Source organism: Monodelphis domestica, chromosome 5 (assembly GCF_027887165.1).
Source record: "Monodelphis domestica isolate mMonDom1 chromosome 5, mMonDom1.pri, whole genome shotgun sequence".
In the NCBI taxonomy this organism is placed as follows: domain Eukaryota; kingdom Metazoa; phylum Chordata; class Mammalia; order Didelphimorphia; family Didelphidae; genus Monodelphis; species Monodelphis domestica.
Genome location: NC_077231.1, coordinates 141,731,168 through 141,750,001, shown reverse-complemented (window position 1 = coordinate 141,750,001; position 18,834 = coordinate 141,731,168). Strand labels below are relative to the sequence as shown.

The 18,834-nt window shown below is 34.0% G+C and overlaps 1 protein-coding gene across 3 annotated transcripts in view; it reads right to left on the bottom strand.

Annotated features, from left to right (window-relative positions):
- TAF3 (TATA-box binding protein associated factor 3) overlaps positions 1 to 18,834 on the bottom strand; it is a 284,338-nt gene that overhangs the window by 46,227 nt on the left and 219,277 nt on the right. For all 3 annotated transcript variants that reach the window (XM_001363125.4, XM_056799436.1, XM_056799435.1), the window contains one exon: positions 18,688 to 18,770. In XM_001363125.4, the coding sequence (XP_001363162.1) occupies positions 18,688 to 18,770 (83 nt within the window). The remainder of the gene's footprint in view (positions 1 to 18,687; positions 18,771 to 18,834) is intronic.

The following is an 18,834-nucleotide window of genomic DNA, read 5'->3' as shown; positions in this document are numbered from 1 at the left end:
ACCTCCAACGCATTCCTTTGTGTAGGTGGGAGGTCCCACAGGTATTACACACACATTGCATGTTTTTGGATTTTTAAAAATGTATTAATCATTTGTGCTGACTTTTCCCCCTCCTTTTAAAAACATACTACTTAGTATATGGAGTGCCTCTATGTAAGGGAGCAGGAAGATATTTGGGGATAACTATGATGATTTAAGAACCAAAAGACATCAATAAAAACATATTGCTAAAAAAGTAAGAGACAACCAATAAATAGCCCAAATATTCCTTTGGTGTTCTTACAGTGTCAAAAGATTCCAGGATGACTCCCAGCATGTTAGAAAGACATTTCTTCACATTTCTCCCCCGACCCCTACCAAATTTACATGAGGACAAGGTCAAGTTTGACCCAACATGGGCCATCATGGAAACTCTGACATCTGCATTGTTAGAGAATAGCTGTGGTTGAGTTCATTGATCCCACAAAAGATTAGAGGATTTCTCCTAAATGTAGTCACATTCTACTTGTTTTACTTTAAGTGGACTACCTTCCACAGCTAGTTGTGCTTTTAAATCATTTGCGGAATTAAATAAATTATAATGGGGGGGGGGGGTTCACGTAGAGGAAGTAAACATATTAAGTAGCTCCCACCTACCAAAAGAGGTCTCCTGCTTTGGGGGTCAAAAGGTAAGCTTCCACAATCCCTCTCCTGGTTGAGGGTGTTTTCACTTAGTATACCCAAAGAACTCCTTTTAAGTAAACCAAATCTGCTCTATTTTGTTACTCTTACAGACTTATGTAAGCTTCTAGGATGAAGATCACTAATTTAAAGTATGGTTCAACAGCTGGGATTGTAGTAACGCAATCCTTTCTCCTTTAGACCCCAAAATTATATAGCTTTGTTGTATGGGCACACACATACACAACTGTGCTCACACAGTTTTTACAGAATTTATAGGACTGGAGAATCTCTTCTAAGTGTTTGTGGACAACTGAGTGACTAAAATAGAGGACCAATACAGTAAATTGTAAAAATACTCCAATGCTACAGAGTATCTACAGTATAAGCAGAATGCTTTGAGAAAAAATGATCAACTGTCTCAATGCTCCAAAAGCCTTTCATGGAAATAGCTTAATTAATCTTAAGTATCAAGTGTTATCAGAGAATCAGGAATAAAAAAATAAAATTTAAAGTTTCTATGCCATTTGTACTAATAAGAGGACCATTTAAGTGTTTTCATCATTAGGTAAGCATTCCTTTTAAACACCAAAAGTGAGAGGTCTTGAAGTTATTGGGGGGTGGGGGGTGGGGGTGGAGAGGAGGAGAAAATAACCACAGAATAAGCTAAAGGCCACAGCAATACTGCTGAATTATCTGTCTATCACAGGTAAAAGGGCATTAAAATTCAGGAAGTCTACATCAGCTTCCTCTAGATAACAAATCTTAAGTACTTTTCCATAGTCACTCAATTAGTGATTCTGTGCCATGATAACACCAAAGAGAAAAACTTTCTAACTATCATTCAAATCATATCTAAAAAGGTGGTCATAAATATTTTAAAACCTAAGTGAACTAATAAGACTTAGACCCATTAAAGATAAGATCTTTTACAACAAATTAAATAAAACAATTTATTGAAGCCTGGACTAAAGATAAGCTAGATTTACTAGGTGACCTTTTATTCATTTAAAGAACAAAATTAGCTCTAATTGCATTAGAATGGAATCCAGTAAATTTTCCCAAGTCTTCTAATGTGGCATCCATGCAAGAACTGCTGTAATTGTTTACAACTAAGATAGAAAACCCTCGATTCTAATCTTTCCCCTTGTTTTTACTAAGGGCAATAAAAGTACTAGGAGGACTTCAAAAAACCTAAAGCTAGTTTTTCTGACACTTTCTTACTGAAAATATTATATCTTTGGTGTCATTTACTTTTGTCATAACATCATAGTAGTAGTAGTAGTAGTCTCTCATACACATAGGCAAACTGCAAAATGTCCCGGAATAATTATAAAATTTAAATATTTCATCAGAATTTGACTACAGTGATACAGTGAGATAATGAACACCTAAACTGGAAATATCAGTAAAATGGTTAGGATCTCAAAGATAAATGACTTAAATAATCAAAAGAAAATTCCATATTCTACGACATTAGGAATTTGGTCTGTTTAATTTATAAAGAAATACTAAAGTTGGCAGCTGGGTAGCTCAGTGAATTGAGAGTCAGGCCTAGAATGGGAGGTTCTGGGTTCAAATTTGGCCTCAGACACTTCCCAGCTGTGTGACCCTGGGCAAGTCACTTAACCCCCATTGATTAGCCTTTACCACTCTTCTGCCTTGGAGCCAATACACAGTATTGACTCCGAGACGGAAGGTAAGGGTTTTAAAAAATAATAATAATAAATAAAAAATTTTTAAAAAGAAAGAAAAAAATACTAAAGCATTAGGTAGCATGAAAAACTTACAAAATTACAAAAGAATGGTTATAGAGAATTTTATTTGGTATATCAGTAATAATAGTATATTCTACCAGCATAAAACAAGTAGTTCCCCATGCCTCTTGAAAATACATGAACTCTTACACTTTTGATAGTGTTAAGGATTGAACCTGTGATTTCACTGGTATGGAGAACTCTTTCATGAGGAAAATGTGCTAATCTAGGTTGGTACTCTGTATGCAATTTTTAGTTTTAGGGAACAACCCAGACTACTGTGAGATTAAGGGACTTGCCCTGGGTCACATAGAATTAGAGGTAATATTCCAGCTTACACTTTCATGGCTCCAAGGTCAGCTCTCAATCCACTCTTATGTTGTTTAGCGATTCAGCATTTTTTATGTACTTAGAAAAAAAAAATTATAGAACCTTAGAATTAAAAGGCCTGGGGGGCAGCTGGGTAGCTCAGTGGATTGAGAGTCAGTCCTAGAGACAGGAGGTCCTGGGCTAAAATCTGGTCTCAGACACTTCCCAGCTGTGTGACCCTGGGCAAGTCACTTGACCCCCATTGCCCAGCATTTACTGCTCTTCTGCCTTGGACCCAATACATAGTATTGATTCCAAGATAGAAGGTAAGGGTTTAAAAAAAAAAAAGAATTAAAAGGCCTGGAGAAATTATCTAGGCTAATCTTTCTACTTGAAATAAGAAATCCCTCAATAGGAAGACAACTATGGTAGAGTGGAAACAAAACCTAACTGGAACCAAAGGGCCTGGATTCAGATTCTAGATTGGCTTCAGGCCACTTAACATCTTTGGATTTCCACAACTGTAAAACAAGGGGCCAGGATTAGAGATTCTTTAAGGTTTCTCCAATCTATAAATTGTATAAAGTTTAAAAAAAATATCTACTTGAGTGGGCTGTGGATCATAGATGAATATCTAGAAGGGACTGCTGAGGCCCAACCACCTCATCTTGCAGATAGGGAAACTGAGGTCCACGGGTGTATACTGATTTGCTTAAAGCTATACAAGTAGTTAAGTGGCAGAGCTAGAATTTGAAGCCAGGTCCTCTGAGACCAAATTCACTACTTTTTTCCCCTTATATTATGGTGCCTCCTCATTCTCAGATCATTCTTTAGCTGTTGCTTGAAGACCTCCTAAGGAGAGTCTCACTACCATATAAGGCAACCTATTGATTGCTATATCGATTTTAAGCCAAAGAGGAAGACTACTTATGCAACTTTTCATTTATATCACATGCAAATCAATTAGAAATCAAGTCAAACTATTCTTTGCATTTTGAATAAACAGATAACCTTAATATGGGAAAACCTACAAAGAAAAAGTCTTTAAAAGGTCTTCAGGGTTGATAAAATAATCCTCTAAAACATATTTAAAGTCTACTTCCTTGTAATACAGTTACAGTAAAGTGTATGTGTATACATGTGTATATATATATATGTGTATATATATATATATAAAGTTCTTTGAGAACATTAAAGTGTTATATAAACATTCTTATCATTATTACCCCAAATAAGTTTGCTTCAACTATATCATTGAGTATAAAAATGCTTCTTAATATGAGGTATTTTAAAAATTATAACCCAATGTCATTTCACAAAGACATAAAATAGTCTTGTTACTTCAAAATCAATATCCATTGTAAAATTTTAAAACTATGTTGCAACACTGTTTTTGGTTTGTGGTTCATTTATAATATGTTTTTATAGAACTAAATGTCTCTAGTAGTACTGTTTCACCTAACATGAGTTTCAAGTATCTAATGATACTAGTTGAGGGCATACTTGTTTACTATTTAAAAAAATAACCAGATTTTCTCATCATGAATTGGAAGATAATATGGGAAGTTGAATCTTATGGGGAGAAAGAATGAATGACAATCTTAGTTTTGAGGCTTAGCGGTCATCTAGTTTATGTAGTCTTCATTTAAAAAATTAAACAAGAATTTATTGAGCACCCATTTTGCTATATGCTATATACTGGAGATATAAAAACTATGCTATATACTGGAGATATAAAAACAAAATGAAAAAGTCCAACTTCTAGCTGAAGAATCAATTTCCATCTATAATATGATAAATGGTCATCTAGTCTAAGCCAGGCGACCTTAATACACCTTACAAAGAAATCCCAGACATTTTTGGTCAGTTCCTATTGCCCCAAATTTTCTCTTTATATTGAACCTAAATTTTCGTACTTATAAGCCTACCTATTATTCTTCCATACAATATAGTTGTTGAACTGAGTTCAAATATTTGAAGGGAGTTATCGTGTCCTGATAATTCTTTTTTTTTTCCACAGACAATATATTCTGTCCCTTCAATTGAATCTCAAATAATGTAGTTTTAAATTCTTCCAGGCTGATATAAAAAGCCTGGAACCAAGCTAAAATAACCCAAATTCTATGCTCTTTTTGGTTCTTTAGTGTCCTTCCATAAAGTCACAAAAATCTGCCTCACCTTCAGTAGCACACTGAATACATATACAAAAATGAAGATAGGAGAGAAAATGCAGATAGCTAGATCAGTAATACTTGTTACTTATCTATAGTAATTAACTGCTAACATTTACCATTAATAAGCATCATTTCATAGAATATTAATAGCTATAACATAAAAGGATAATTTGCATTAAAAAGTAATAATAATTTAGGTTCTTGCCTTATTTTTCTTTTTCTACTTGCACAGTCCAAATAGCAGGGAAAGGAAGGCAATAAGTATTTATCATTACTACTATGTGCCAGGCACCAGTTGAAGCACGTCACAAATATTGTCTCACTTGATCCTCACAATAACCCTGGGAAGTAGATGCTGTTAGGACCCCCACTTTACAGTTGATGAAACTAAGGAAGACAGATTAAGTGGCTTACCCAGGGTCACACAAGCTAGTAAGTGCCTGAGAGCAAGTTTAAAATCAGATCTTCCTGACTCCAGGCCCACAACTCTATCCACTTACACCACCAGCTTCCTCTTAAGCAAGCAAGGTTGAGATTACACAAAGACAATAAAAATCTCTGGATACTTACAGACACTACAATGTATCATGCTTTTGTTTTGCTTTAAAGACAAATGTTCTTCAAAATATATATAAGTGAACTAGAAAGTATAAATGATGAAAAATCAATATAGAAAATGTATGATTCATGTGAAAACAATATTTTTAAAGTATTTGTTAAAAGAAAGCTATTTTAGTGAAATGACTACCCTAAATAGAGGAAATACAGTGATACTCATAGTTGTGTTCTCACTAGAAATCTTTTTTTTTTTTAAAGTACAAAGACTGATCTTCTGAGGACTTCAGAGGCACTGAAATCTATTTTGGAATTAGCTGCAAATTTAAAAAAAATTAAGTTGGAAAAAAAGAAGACAATATAATAGCTAAAAACAAAAATTAGAAGTGAAAAATGAAAGAACAATCATTGATAAATAACAGTCTTATTTTATTGCTATTTTAAGTAAGAATGATCAAACTGAGCAATTATAGTGGCTATGTGATCCTAAGCTTCCTCCCGGCAAAATGAGAAGTTTGGATATGAAAGTTTCTGAGGTCCCTCCCAAAACAAATCTATAATCTTATGATCTTAGTATTAGATATACTTATTAGGAACAATGATCAGTATTCACTAATTCAAAGAATAACCTTGAAGTGATCTTAATACATAACTAACATATAAAATATATTTAATTGAAGAAGTGCCCATAACAGAAATACTTAATTAGTTAATAAACTAAGTTACAGAGTAATTCAAAGGACCTTCGATAATTTAGCAACTCTAAGTACCTTCAATTTCATTTCTAGGAATGCTTCAAGGTTGGGCTCAAAGTTCCTTACTGGGCATATTATAGCTAAACTGACAAAAACTAATGTAACAATAAACACTTAATCAGAACACAACAGCTTCCACAGTACTTCAAAACTTTAGTTCTAAACAAAAATTTTATATTTCAGTGAATTGCTCAATGTATTATCTTCTTTCAGCTAAGTTACACTAACAAATTTTAAATGTCAGAAAAACACTCACATGTTAGTAATAGAAAAATGTTTTTATTTTTAAATTGACAAAATAAACCTGGATATGAAATTAGATTACTAAATTGATTTTGAGCTTGATTAAAAATAAATCCACAATTTCAGCATCAGGGTTAATACAAGCTTTTTCCTTTTAAATGTAACAACTAGGACTAAACTGATAGTGTCAAACTCAAATATAAATAGGGACCACTAATCAATACATAAGGATCTCTGTGGGTCAGTTATTCAAAGATTTAAAATATAATGTTATCTATATTTTATTGTATTAGCTTTTATTTTATTAAATATTCTTCAATTGCATTTTAAACTGATTCTAGATGCGCTTGTATGCTGTAAAAACAGGGTCAGACAAATGTTTGATATCTCTGGGTTAAACAATGTCACTGGAAAGTCTGAAGCATAAAGAGTGTGGGGAAAAAGGAGAAAATGGAAAAAAGGGATGGGGAAGAGAAAAATGAGTAACATGGGGTAAAATCCAACAAAAACTGGCTCAGGTACTGCTGACCAGCATTAGTGTCACAATTTATTTTGTCCAGGATTGCTATTTCTATAACTGGAATTGCATGCAAAGTAAAACAGATGATTAAAATATCAGCATTCCAGACATTTTCAATATAGTTTCACCTTCATTTTTGCTTTGTGAGTTAGGTTGGAGCTATTATTTTGAGGACTGTTGCTAATATGATGATTTTCTTATTTTTCAGTTTTCATTTTCTGATTTAAAAATCACTATTTCTGTATCCCATTCATTGAAGACTACCCAGTAAACTAAGCTAACTAGTTCCTATGTAAACTAACCCTTACTATCATGGGACTGGTCATTAATATCTTTTTATTAAGTCAATCCTCCCCAAAGGAACAAACTAATGGTAAAAATTTTAGGTAGTCACAGTAGACTAACAGAGACATTCTGGGAAAGGAAAGGGATATCTTATGTACCCAATACAGGATCACAGCTTTAAAGCTGGAAGGGACCTCTGTGATCACCTAATTTAAGTGAGGTATCCATAAGGTGAAATGCCTTGGTCATTATGCAAGTAGTAACAGAACTGGACTTTTCAGTGAGGCCTTGACTCCAAATACAGTGTTCTTTCCATTATGTAATATATCTTCTAATACAGATCTAAAACCCAGACTTGTCTTATTCCCAAAGTTTTGTAGATCTATCCTCCTTAGTTTTTCCTATACTAAGGAATTATTTTCTTCCCTAAGTTTCATTTCAGTTACCTAGCCAAGGTTTTTACCTATTCTGCAAATAAACCTTTTAAAAATCCATTTCTAATAGTGAGTAGCTTTGATTAAGGAGCAAGGTTGGATGGGAAGTGACTTCTGGGTTAATCACTAATAAAGCAATTAAATTTTACAAATATATTATAAATTTGGTTTCTGCCTATATAATTCACTCCAGAGATGAGTCTAAAAGAATAAAAAACCATGAGCTATTTTTAAAAGATAACTTGCTTGCATCTTAATCTTTTGAAAAATCTTTTAAGGTCTGAACCATCCACATATCAAATGGTATCCTTGATGGAAATATGAAAAGATAACAGACAGACTTTTAAAAATTATATTCTACAGGAGACATAAGCCTTATATCAAGAAGGCAGATACTCAAGCAAAGGTAGTCACCATTGTGATGCAAGATGTTTCCATTTGAGCTCCTAAAGGAAGCAAGAATTTCTAAATATGGTGAGGTACTACTGGTGCTCGTGACTGCAGGATACTGGTCTTTTAGTAAATCAAATCCCAGAACATTAGAATATCTCCTCAATAAGATCCACACACTACTTAAAACAATCCATACAGGTAACAAAGGAAATATTTAAATGCTTGCTGAATTTAACTAGATAGATATAAAATATCTATAGTCTCTTTTATGACAGGATTGGCATTATCAACTGTACAATAAATTAGTACAAATATCTGAAATAGGCACTGTAGATGGGCATGACTTGGGTCTAGAATGGAACAAAAAGGAAGTGAGCAGACTGTATTACATCTGGCAAACTACAAGTTACAATGACTATTGGCTCTGTTACTTATTATCTGTATGATCTTAGGTACTTTGCTGGGTCTCAGTTTTCTCATTTCTAAATTATGGGGCTGGATGTCTACGGTCCCTTTTCTATTATTTCAAATATCCATTGTTTAAAAATAAAGCGTCTCCAAGTTATATAATAAAATTGCAAATCTCAAAATACCACCAGTTCATGAGAAAGCATCCATAAAGAATGAGTCATATAGGAAGTTACTTCATACCAGTATGTGATTATTTGAATAATGGATTTGTGAGATTAGTGGTGAATGTTCTTCCTCCAATAATACAGTGCAGCATCTGTTCGTAACATTCCAACGTGCTATATGGGCTTTCCCTTAGAGCTGAAGTTATAGCATGAGTAGCAAATGGGCATTCAGATTAATCAGTGCATCCATTTTGCTTTTGTTCCTTGATCAGTTTGTGCTTTTTTCCTGGTGGAAAGTGGATGTGACAGATCAATTAATTAATAGGCATTAAGTGCACACTCTGTTTCAAGCAATGTACTAAAAGCCCTGTTGACACAATGAAAATTTACAATATAGTCTCTGCATGTAGAGGTGCTTCTTTCCGTGTGGAAGCCAACATGCAGATGATACTAGTGTCTCCTAAGGCTCTGTTCTGATCCTCCTTTCTTCTCCTGATACTATTTTGCTCACTGATCTCATCAGCCACTACAGACTCATCTATCATCTTAATGCTGACTCTTTTTTTTGTCTTTCTTTGTATCCCTAGGGCTTACAGTCCATGACACATTATAGCAACAAGAAATCCTAACTGGCTATACATGCAAGATATATACTCTGTAAATAAGAGGTAATCCCAGAGGGAAGGCAAGGGGGTAGGGAGGGAGGCTTGGTCTACATGGGTCAGAGATAGTATTTGAAGGAGGCAGAGATGAGGAGGAAGAGAATTCCAAGCATCAGCAGGGACATCCAACAAAAAAGCATAGAGCTGTGAGATGCAGTATCACATACAGGGAACAGCAGGAAGGGAAGTGTCAATGAACTGTGGAGTGAATAAAGGGAAGTAGTTTTAAGAAGGTTGGAAGGGTAGGAAGGGCTTTAAAAGTCAAATGGGGGTTTTATATTTGATCCTAAGGCAATAGGGGACCACTGATATTTACTGAGTAAGAGGGATTGACTTAGCTGGCACTATGTTTTAAGAAGATTGCTTTAGGATTTGTGTGTAGGATAGACTGGGGCAGGGAAAAGCTTGATGCAGCATGACCAATTAGAAGATTCTTACAAAATCCAGAGGTGAGGTAGTGAGGGACTCTCCCTGGATGACAGCTATTTTACTTAATATTGGATATGTGAAGTAAACAGGAGAAGAATCTCAGATGATACCACAATTGTGAGTCTAGGATGCTGGAAGGATGCTTATCAGTAGATTGATAAGAAATGAAGGGAGATTAATTGAGAGAAAAGGAAAGGATACAGGGACTAGAAGTAGTGGGGATAAAGAAAATGTTTCATAGAAGGGAGGCAGAAGGAATCCCTGAGGAAAACTGAGGGAGAATGAAGTGGTATGTTAGAGGATTGAGGAGTGATGATCAACAAGGTCTGGGTATATGAAGTAACATTAATTTATATGCTGAAATCCTCTAGTATGAGAGTACAGGTTGGCAGAGCCAGTTAGCACTGAAATTTCTGTAGTTTGCCAGATGTAATCTAAGCCACTGAATTATACAATTTTTGATATTAGAACCAACTCATTGTCTAATTATGTGCTTGTCCCATGTATAAGGTTTCCTTGAAAAAAAAAAGGAGTATGACCTAAATCACAGCAACAAAGATATGAAGTGGATAATCTAAATGGACAGAATGTATATCAGAGGAGAAGAGGATGCTGAATGATAGCAGCAAAAGGTAGTTCTGGATTGGCTGTGGAAGTAAGCCAACTCTTTCCTGGTTCAGTGAGTTAGCAGGATTAGAAAAAAAAAATGAGACTTGGAGATGGTACCAGGGATTTAGTGTTTTCTACAGAGAACTTATTACGCAACTTTTCCTTATCACACTCTAGGAACAGCCAAATTGTCTGCCTTGCTCTTCCTACTCACCATACTTTATTTCCCTTCTCCATTCTTTAGCACTAGTTGTCTCCATTGCTTGGAGGGTACTCATACCTTTAATCTTTAGAATCTCTTGCTTTTTTCCAAAACTCTATTTAAGTATTTTAAATATACTATATATTTACTTATGTATACATTGTCTCCTTTGTTGTTAAGTTCCTAGGGACCAAGAAATAGTTTTGCCTTTGTATCTGCAGCATTTAGTAGAGTACCTATAGCACATAGTAAGTTCTTAATAAATTATTTTTTGTTGTTATTGATGTCTAGTCATGCTTGACCTGTGATATCACTGGTATAGAGTGATCACCGAAGAAGGAAAGTTCCTTTACCAGTGCTAGTTAGAAAGAGTTCTGCAACTTAAAGAGAACTGCATGGAGTCCTGAGAGGGTAAGTGATTTGTTCAGTATCATTTCTTTACACTTGCTTTATAACTCTAGATAAGTCATTTAACCTGTTTGCCTCAGTTATCTCAACTATAAAATGGGGATTTTAGCACCCATCTCTTAAGGTTGTTAGGAGGATCAAGTGAAAGACCACATAGCAGGTACTATATAAATCCTTATTCCCTTCACCTTGGCCCCTACCCACTCCTACACCACAAGATATATCAGAGATGAGACTTGAAACCAGGTTTTCTTGAATGGTTGACTCTGAGGTGACCTCTCTATCCATTATATAATGTGGCTGCTTCTTGTAGCTTATTGCTTTGGTGAAAGATATGAAAGCTTTCATATCTATTTTACTGAAAGAATCAAATGACATAGGATAGCTTTAAGAAATCTAACTACAGTGATCTATTAGGTGGATAATAAGAAAATTTCATTTCTCATATTGAACTGATATCCTTTTATAAAACATCAAAATGTATTTAAAATCTCTGTAAAACAGCTCGCATTTGTACAAATCTTGCAAGTGAAAGCACATAAACATTTAATACATGTGAATATTTAATTTTCAGATTCCTATTGATGTGTAAAAGAGATTTTATATTCTGGAATATATGCTAGTGTCCTACTTTATTTTATTTTTTAAACCCTTACCAATGTATTACTATGTATGCATTACTGTGTATTGGTTCCAAGGCAGAAGAGTGGTAAGGGCTAGGCAATGAGGGTTAAGTGACTTGCCCGTGGTCACACAGGTAGGTAGTGGTCTACCTTAAAAAAATTAACTATACCTGATATCTATTTCTGGAAACTGAAATAAGACTTTGTAACATTCAGATTTTTAAAGAATGTTTTATAAGCAAAGAGGGAACAAAAGTATTACGTTTTGTAGAAAATATGATTTACATAAAAAATAAAATAAAAATTTACTGAAACAACCACTTTAGCAATATGGAAAAATATAAAATAAATTCACTCAAATCAGCATCAGGATTACTATATATTACCAATGAAATCCAGTAGGAAGAGTAAGAAAGAGAAATTCCATTTAAAATAACTGCAGATGGTATAAAAAATGTGAAATTGTATTTCACCAAGACATACTGAGGAACTTAATGAACTTAATGAGGAATCCGTATATAAAGTACTCTGCAGAAATAAAAACAAACCTAATGTTAACTGCTCATAGGTATAGGTTGAGTCAAAAATATTACATGAACTAATTTACTTATTATATTATTATTATTATAAAAATATAATATAAAAAAATAATGAAATTCATATTGAGAAACAAAGGTTAGGTATTTCAAGGATAATAATGAAAACAACTGGCAAGGAAGGGAAAGCTTAACAGTACCAGATCTCTATGATACAAACTAGCAATTATAATAATAATTATTATTATTTTTAAAACCCTTATCATCTGTCTACAGAAGAGTGATATGGGCTAGGCAATGGGGGTTAAGTGACTTGCCCAGGGTCACACAGCTAGAATGTGTCTCAGGCCACATTTGAACCCAGGACCTCCCATCTCTGGACTTAACTCTCAATCCACTGAGCCACCTAGCTTCCCCTGCAAACTAGAAATTATTAAAGTGATTTGGAACCAGTTAAAAATAAGTCTATCAGTAAATCAAATTAGGTATATAATATATAGGAACAAGAGTTCACAGCAGTATAATGTTCAATAAACCCAAATATCTGGGTTACTGGAGTAGAGGCTATAAGTAATTTGGCATAAAGTAGATATAAACATCTCACACCATATGCCAAGATAAACTCCAAAGAGATATATGAGTGAAACATAAAAAGTGACATTATGAGCAAATCAGAAGAGAAAATAAATTTTCTTTCAGATCTATGAAGAGATGGAGAATTTGTGAGGATAGATTCAAGTAATAAAGAAGATCACAAAATAAAATGGTGACTTTTTATTACATAAATATGTTTGGTCCAACAAATCTACTGCAGTTAAAATTAGAATGAAAATATGTAACTGGGGGAAAATGTTTCTGCATTAAGTTTTTCTTATAAAGGTTTCCTATTTAAGATATTTGAGGAATTTATTCAAATTTATTAGACTAAGAAGCATTTCTCATAGTCAATAACCAAAGGAAATACAAAGGCAGTTTACAGAAGAAATGCAGGCTAATAATAACCATATAAAAGTGCTTCAAATCACTATTAAAGAAATTAAAATGAAAACAACTCTGAGGTTCCACTTAACACCCATAAGATTGTAAAAAATGACAAAAGAGTAAAATGAGAAATATTGAAGAGACTTTGAGAAAATAAACATTGTTGACAGAGTTGTGTATCAGTTCAACCATTCTGGAAAGCAATTTGGAATTAAACCCAGAAAGTTGCTGAACTGTGCATATCTTTTGATACAACAATACCAAGAATAGCCCCCAAAAAGATCAAAGAAAGAGGAAAAGGACTCATATGCATAAAAATATAGCAGCTCTTTTAGTGGGATGAGGAAATGGACAGTTTTCAGAGAAAACTTGGAAAGACTACAAAAATCTGATGCAGAGTGAAGTGAGCAGAATCAGACAGATAATTTAAACAGTGACATCATTAGAGAACAAATCATCTTTAAAAGACTTAAGAATTCTGTTTAATATATTGATGAGTCCACGGGACTGATGATAAATCCTGCTTCCCACCTACCTCCAAAGAGCATTGGGATGGACTTGAAATTCAGAATGAGACATAAATCTTTAGCCATGGCTAAATATGAAGATTCGTTTTGCTGAACTGTTAATATTTGCTGTGAGGTTTTTTATTATCATATTGGGGGAGGGGGGAAAAGGTGGGGAGAGAGATTAAAATACTTGTAAAAATAATTTTAAAATAAAATTTTAAAAAGGGAATATTTTAAAAATGAATAGGTTCTCACATAAGGAACCTTAATATAAAATAAATCCTCTAAGAATAAAGTAAACTTTAAAACAACTTTTTTTCATCACTTAGAAATCTGATTAGCGCAAAGAATCATACTATCAAAATATACTTGGCTTTTTAGTTTACTTATCTGTTCATGAAAAAACAACTGGTGAAACCATTCAAAGATTTTACTTCATTTGCCCTGGGCTAAATACCTGACATGAAATGGCAGATTAAATCACTGACAGACATTGATTTTCTAAATGAAAAAATAATTTATAATAATATACTCCTGGGGGAGGCAAGTATGAAGAGTTCAACTACTCTTGCTAACAATTTGGAATTTAAAAAAGTATCTAAAAACCATTCACACCCCACATCAACAATCCCTACAACTGGAAAAGGAGATCAGAGATGAAAACAAAGGATATGCAGTTATTGATAGTTCTTGACTTATGAAGTGAACGCTGTACACTTCAGTACCTTTCTGGAAAGAGATCCAACATGTAATAATATTTCTATTATATTTTCTAAGTCTTTAAGTGGAAATGCCTCTCAATGGCATTTCTGCATTGTCATAACAAAAAAAAAAAAGAAAATAGGGACAATTGCCCATACAATTTCAGCAAGAACTGCTTTTTTAAAAATAATTTTCTTTATTTCCAATTCTAGAAGATTATGTCCTTTTCTTTCTTCCTTCTTTTCATCATTCCTTTCTTTCTTAGAAAACAAAAAACAAACTTACCTTCTGTCAGAAGGCAGAAGAGCAGTAAGGACTAGGCAATGGGGGTTAAGTGACTTGCTCAGGGCCATACAGCAAGAAAGTGTCTGAAGCCACATTTGAACTGAAGATCTCCCATCTCCAGGCCTGGACCAGTGAGTCACCTAGCTGTCCCTAAGATTATATCCTTTGTACAAAATGTCCACAATTGAAAATGGGGTCACAGGATATCAACAGGTAATTTTCAAATCTAAGCTAACAACAGCAATATGGAAAAAAATTTTTTTAACTCATCAATAATTAGAGAAATACAAACTAAATCACCTCTGAATACCACCTCATACCCCTCAGACTGGCAAAGGTAACACAGAAGGAAAATGATAAATGCTAGAAGGGCTATAGAAAAATAGGTATGTTAATAATCTGTTAGTGAAAGTGTAAACTGGTTCAAGTTATTCTGGAAAGTGTGAAATGAGAATCCGTTACCCTAAAAACTATGATCCCCAGCAAAACGATGATTCCCAGAACCCTACTCACTTCTTTTTTTTTTCCCTATGGTAAGGTCTTTTTAATTCTTTTTTTTTTAATATGTTTTATTTGATCATTTCCAAGCATTATTCGTTAAAGACATAGATCATTTTCTTTTCCTCCCCACCACCCCCCATAGCCGACGCGTAAGTCCACTGGGCATTAGATGTTTTCTTGATTTGAACCCATTGCTTTGTTGATAATATTTGCATTAGAGTGTTCGTTTAGAGTCCCTCCTCTGTCATGTCCCCTCAACCTCTGTATTCAGGCAGTTGCTTTTTCTCGGTGTTTCCACTCCCATAGTTTATCCTTTGCTTATGAATGGTGTTTTTTTCTCCTGGATCCCTGCAAGTTGTTCAGGGACATTGCACCACTACTAATGGAGAAGTCCATTACGTTCGATTATACCACAGTGTGTTAGTCTCTGTGTACAATGTTCTCCTGGTTCTGCTCCTCTCGCTCTGCATCACTTCCTGGAGGTTGTTCCAGTCTCCATGGAACTTCTCCACTTTATTATTCCTTTTAGCACAATAGTATTCCATCACCAACATATACCACAGTTTGTTCAGCCATTCCCCAATTGATGGGCATCCCCTCGTTTTCCAGTTTTGGGCCACCACAAAGAGCGCAGCTATGAATATTTTTGTACAAGTCTTTGTGTCCATTATCTCTTTGGGGTACAGACCCAGCAGTGCTATGGCTGGGTCAAAGGGTAGATATTCTTTTGTCGCCCTTTGGGCATAGTTCCAAATTGCCCTCCAGAATGGTTGGATCAGTTCACAGCTCCACCAGCAATGAATTAATAACCCTACTCACTTCTTGTCATTATGTGCTGACACAGACACATATAAATTGGGTAGAGGTCCATCTCTCTGTCCTCTTTCCTTCCTGTTGCAGCTTTGGTGGAGCGGGGATTTTTTTGAACAGGTAGAAAAACTTAGTCATGTGGTTCTATTTTGTCAGATAATAAACTTTATAAAAATAATACTTGAAGTATTGGAAATGTGAAAAATAGACTCGAATACAGGACTACAATCCCCATGAGCCTTTGCTCCACTTCCCCAGAATGCCTTGTAATCTCACCTGGGCCGAGATCGAGAAGGTATTTAAGCTGATTCAAAGGCTTTTGGGGGGCTCTTGGCTCTTTTGGACTTCTGTTTTGGAGCAGGCGAGTCTCTTGCGTGATGTGAGGTTATTTTGTCTAGGCCTCTGGCCTAGGCACATGTTTCTTACTTGTATATTCTTTAATCTTTAACCTTTAATAAACCTCTAAAAAATATAATACTTCTTGCAGAGAGAAACTAATTTCTACCTGCCTCAGTCTCCCCATATTCCTAAATTTTAATCTTTACAGATCTCTTGGCTCTTTTGGATTTCCGTTTTGGAGCAGGCGAGTCTCTTGCGTGATGTGAGGTTATTTTGTCTAGGCCTCTGGCCTAGGCACATGTTTCTTACTTGTATATTCTTTAATCTTTAACCTTTAATAAACCTCTAAAAAATATAATACTTCTTGCAGAGAGAAACTAATTTCTACCTGCCTCAGTCTCCCCATATTCCTAAATTTTAATCTTTACAGATATTAATTTAAATCCTACTAACGTAATTTGGAATTATGCACAGAAAGTTACCAAACTATGTCTATAACTATAAGCTATAAACCAAGCAATACTACTAATGCCCCTATACCTCCAAAAGATCAATGAAAGGAAAATAGGCTCATATGTACAAAATTTTTTAAAATAGCTCTTTTTGTGATGACAGAGAACTGGAAGCTAATGGGTGTCTATCCTTTTACGAGTTGGCTAAACAAATTATGGCATATAAATGTAATAGAGTATTACTAGGTTGTAAGAAATTATTAAAGGGATCATTACAGAGAAACTTGGGAAGACTTGTATGAACTGATAAAGAGTGAAATGAATGGAAGGAGAACTATTTATACAAAAACAACACTATAAAGACAAATAACTTTGGAAGCCTTAGTTACTCTGATCGACGTAATGACCAACCACAATTCTAGTGGATTGATAAGGAAATATGCTACCTAACACCTGATGGGGAGATAATGAACTCAGAATATAGAACAAGACACTATTTTTGTACAAAAGTTAAGTGGTTTTGCTTCCTTGTGTATCTCTGTTATAAAGATTTTTCCTTTCCTTCTTTTCTTTCAATGAGGGAAAGAAAGTAGGTTTTTGTTGGAAAAAAAAAATTGAATTTTTTAAAACAAAAACACAAAAGAGCTTTTGACTTATGTGATCATTTTTCTCATTTTACACTATAGTACTTTGGTGATCCTGGTGAAAAGGTGGAGGAAGTAATAGAAAACTGCAGAATACATTTTGGATGAAATGAACCATTGGGAACATGAGAAGTCCAATTCTGTGTTCCCTATTCCAACTAGGTAAATTCCTGGGTCAAATTCAGGGATCCAACCAATTTTTATGGCTATAAGTTGAAGGGTACTTGAATGTCTTGGGAATCTCTACCAGTTTTTGGCTGTTTATGGATTAACCTATTCAGATTGAAGATTTTGTTCAAGGGACACAAAATGGGGTATATGTTATATATACTTAGACTAATATCTGGAATTCTACTGAACAATTATTTGGTGTGACATCAAAGTAAGGAGACTGATTTTCCCTTTTTGCTTATAGTAATAACTCACATTTACATAATGATACAGTTTACAAAACATATTTCTGACACTAAGCATGTGGAGGTTTTGCTCTTTCAAAATTACATCATGTATAAGTCTTCAATGCTAAAAACACAAAAAGAGATGAAAGAAAAATCTCCAATTATATAACTTGAAACAAGGGCTGGTTGATTCACTGACTTAGTGGAAATCATTTAGGATAATTTAAAAACTTTAATTTACATTTCCCATTTGCTTTGTTTCTGAGAAAGTAATTCAGAGTTTCAGTTATTATTTTTCATAAAGCATGTCTAGTTTACATCATTATTACACTTTTGAGCTCTCTACTACAAAAGTAAAACTATTTACTACTTGAGATAGAAATGAATCTTCATTCTCTTAGTGACATAAAATACATCTTTGAAAACATATGACACATCTACAAGTTCATTAATTATATGTATTTCATTCTTTAGTTCAGGAGTTCTGATAACCTTTTTTTGGTATCATCTGATGAAGTTTATGAACTTCTAAGAATAAAGTTTTAAATGGCATAAAATATATATTACAAAGGAAACCAAAGGTTAGTAAAAATAAAGATATAAAAATTTTCCCATCTAAGTTTATGGATTCTTTAAAAATCTATCAAACCAGATTAAGAACTCCTGCTCTATTTTAAAAGTGCTTTATATTAACCTTGAAATAACTAAGAGCCCTATAGATCAAAACCAGCAAAAAATAGCTACAATATGAACAAGCCAAGTAGAATAATATAGAATTTTTAAATGAAACATATTAAGTAAAATATCAAAAAAAGGATTTTGTGATTGCAAATCCAAAGTTTTCTTGCAATTTTAGCTAAAAATTAGAAAAGATTTAAATTTAAGCAACTTAAGAAAAATATTTCTCTTTCTCTGATTCAAAGTTCTTTGTACTTACATTTTGTCTTGGCCAGCACCTACTCGTAGTGTAAGTCGGGGAATAACTGGTGATGGAGCTGGAACAACTGGTTCTACTTTTATCTGTTCAAGAAAGTGCATTAGAATATTAAAAATCATTTTCAATAAACATATTCTATTTCTCCCT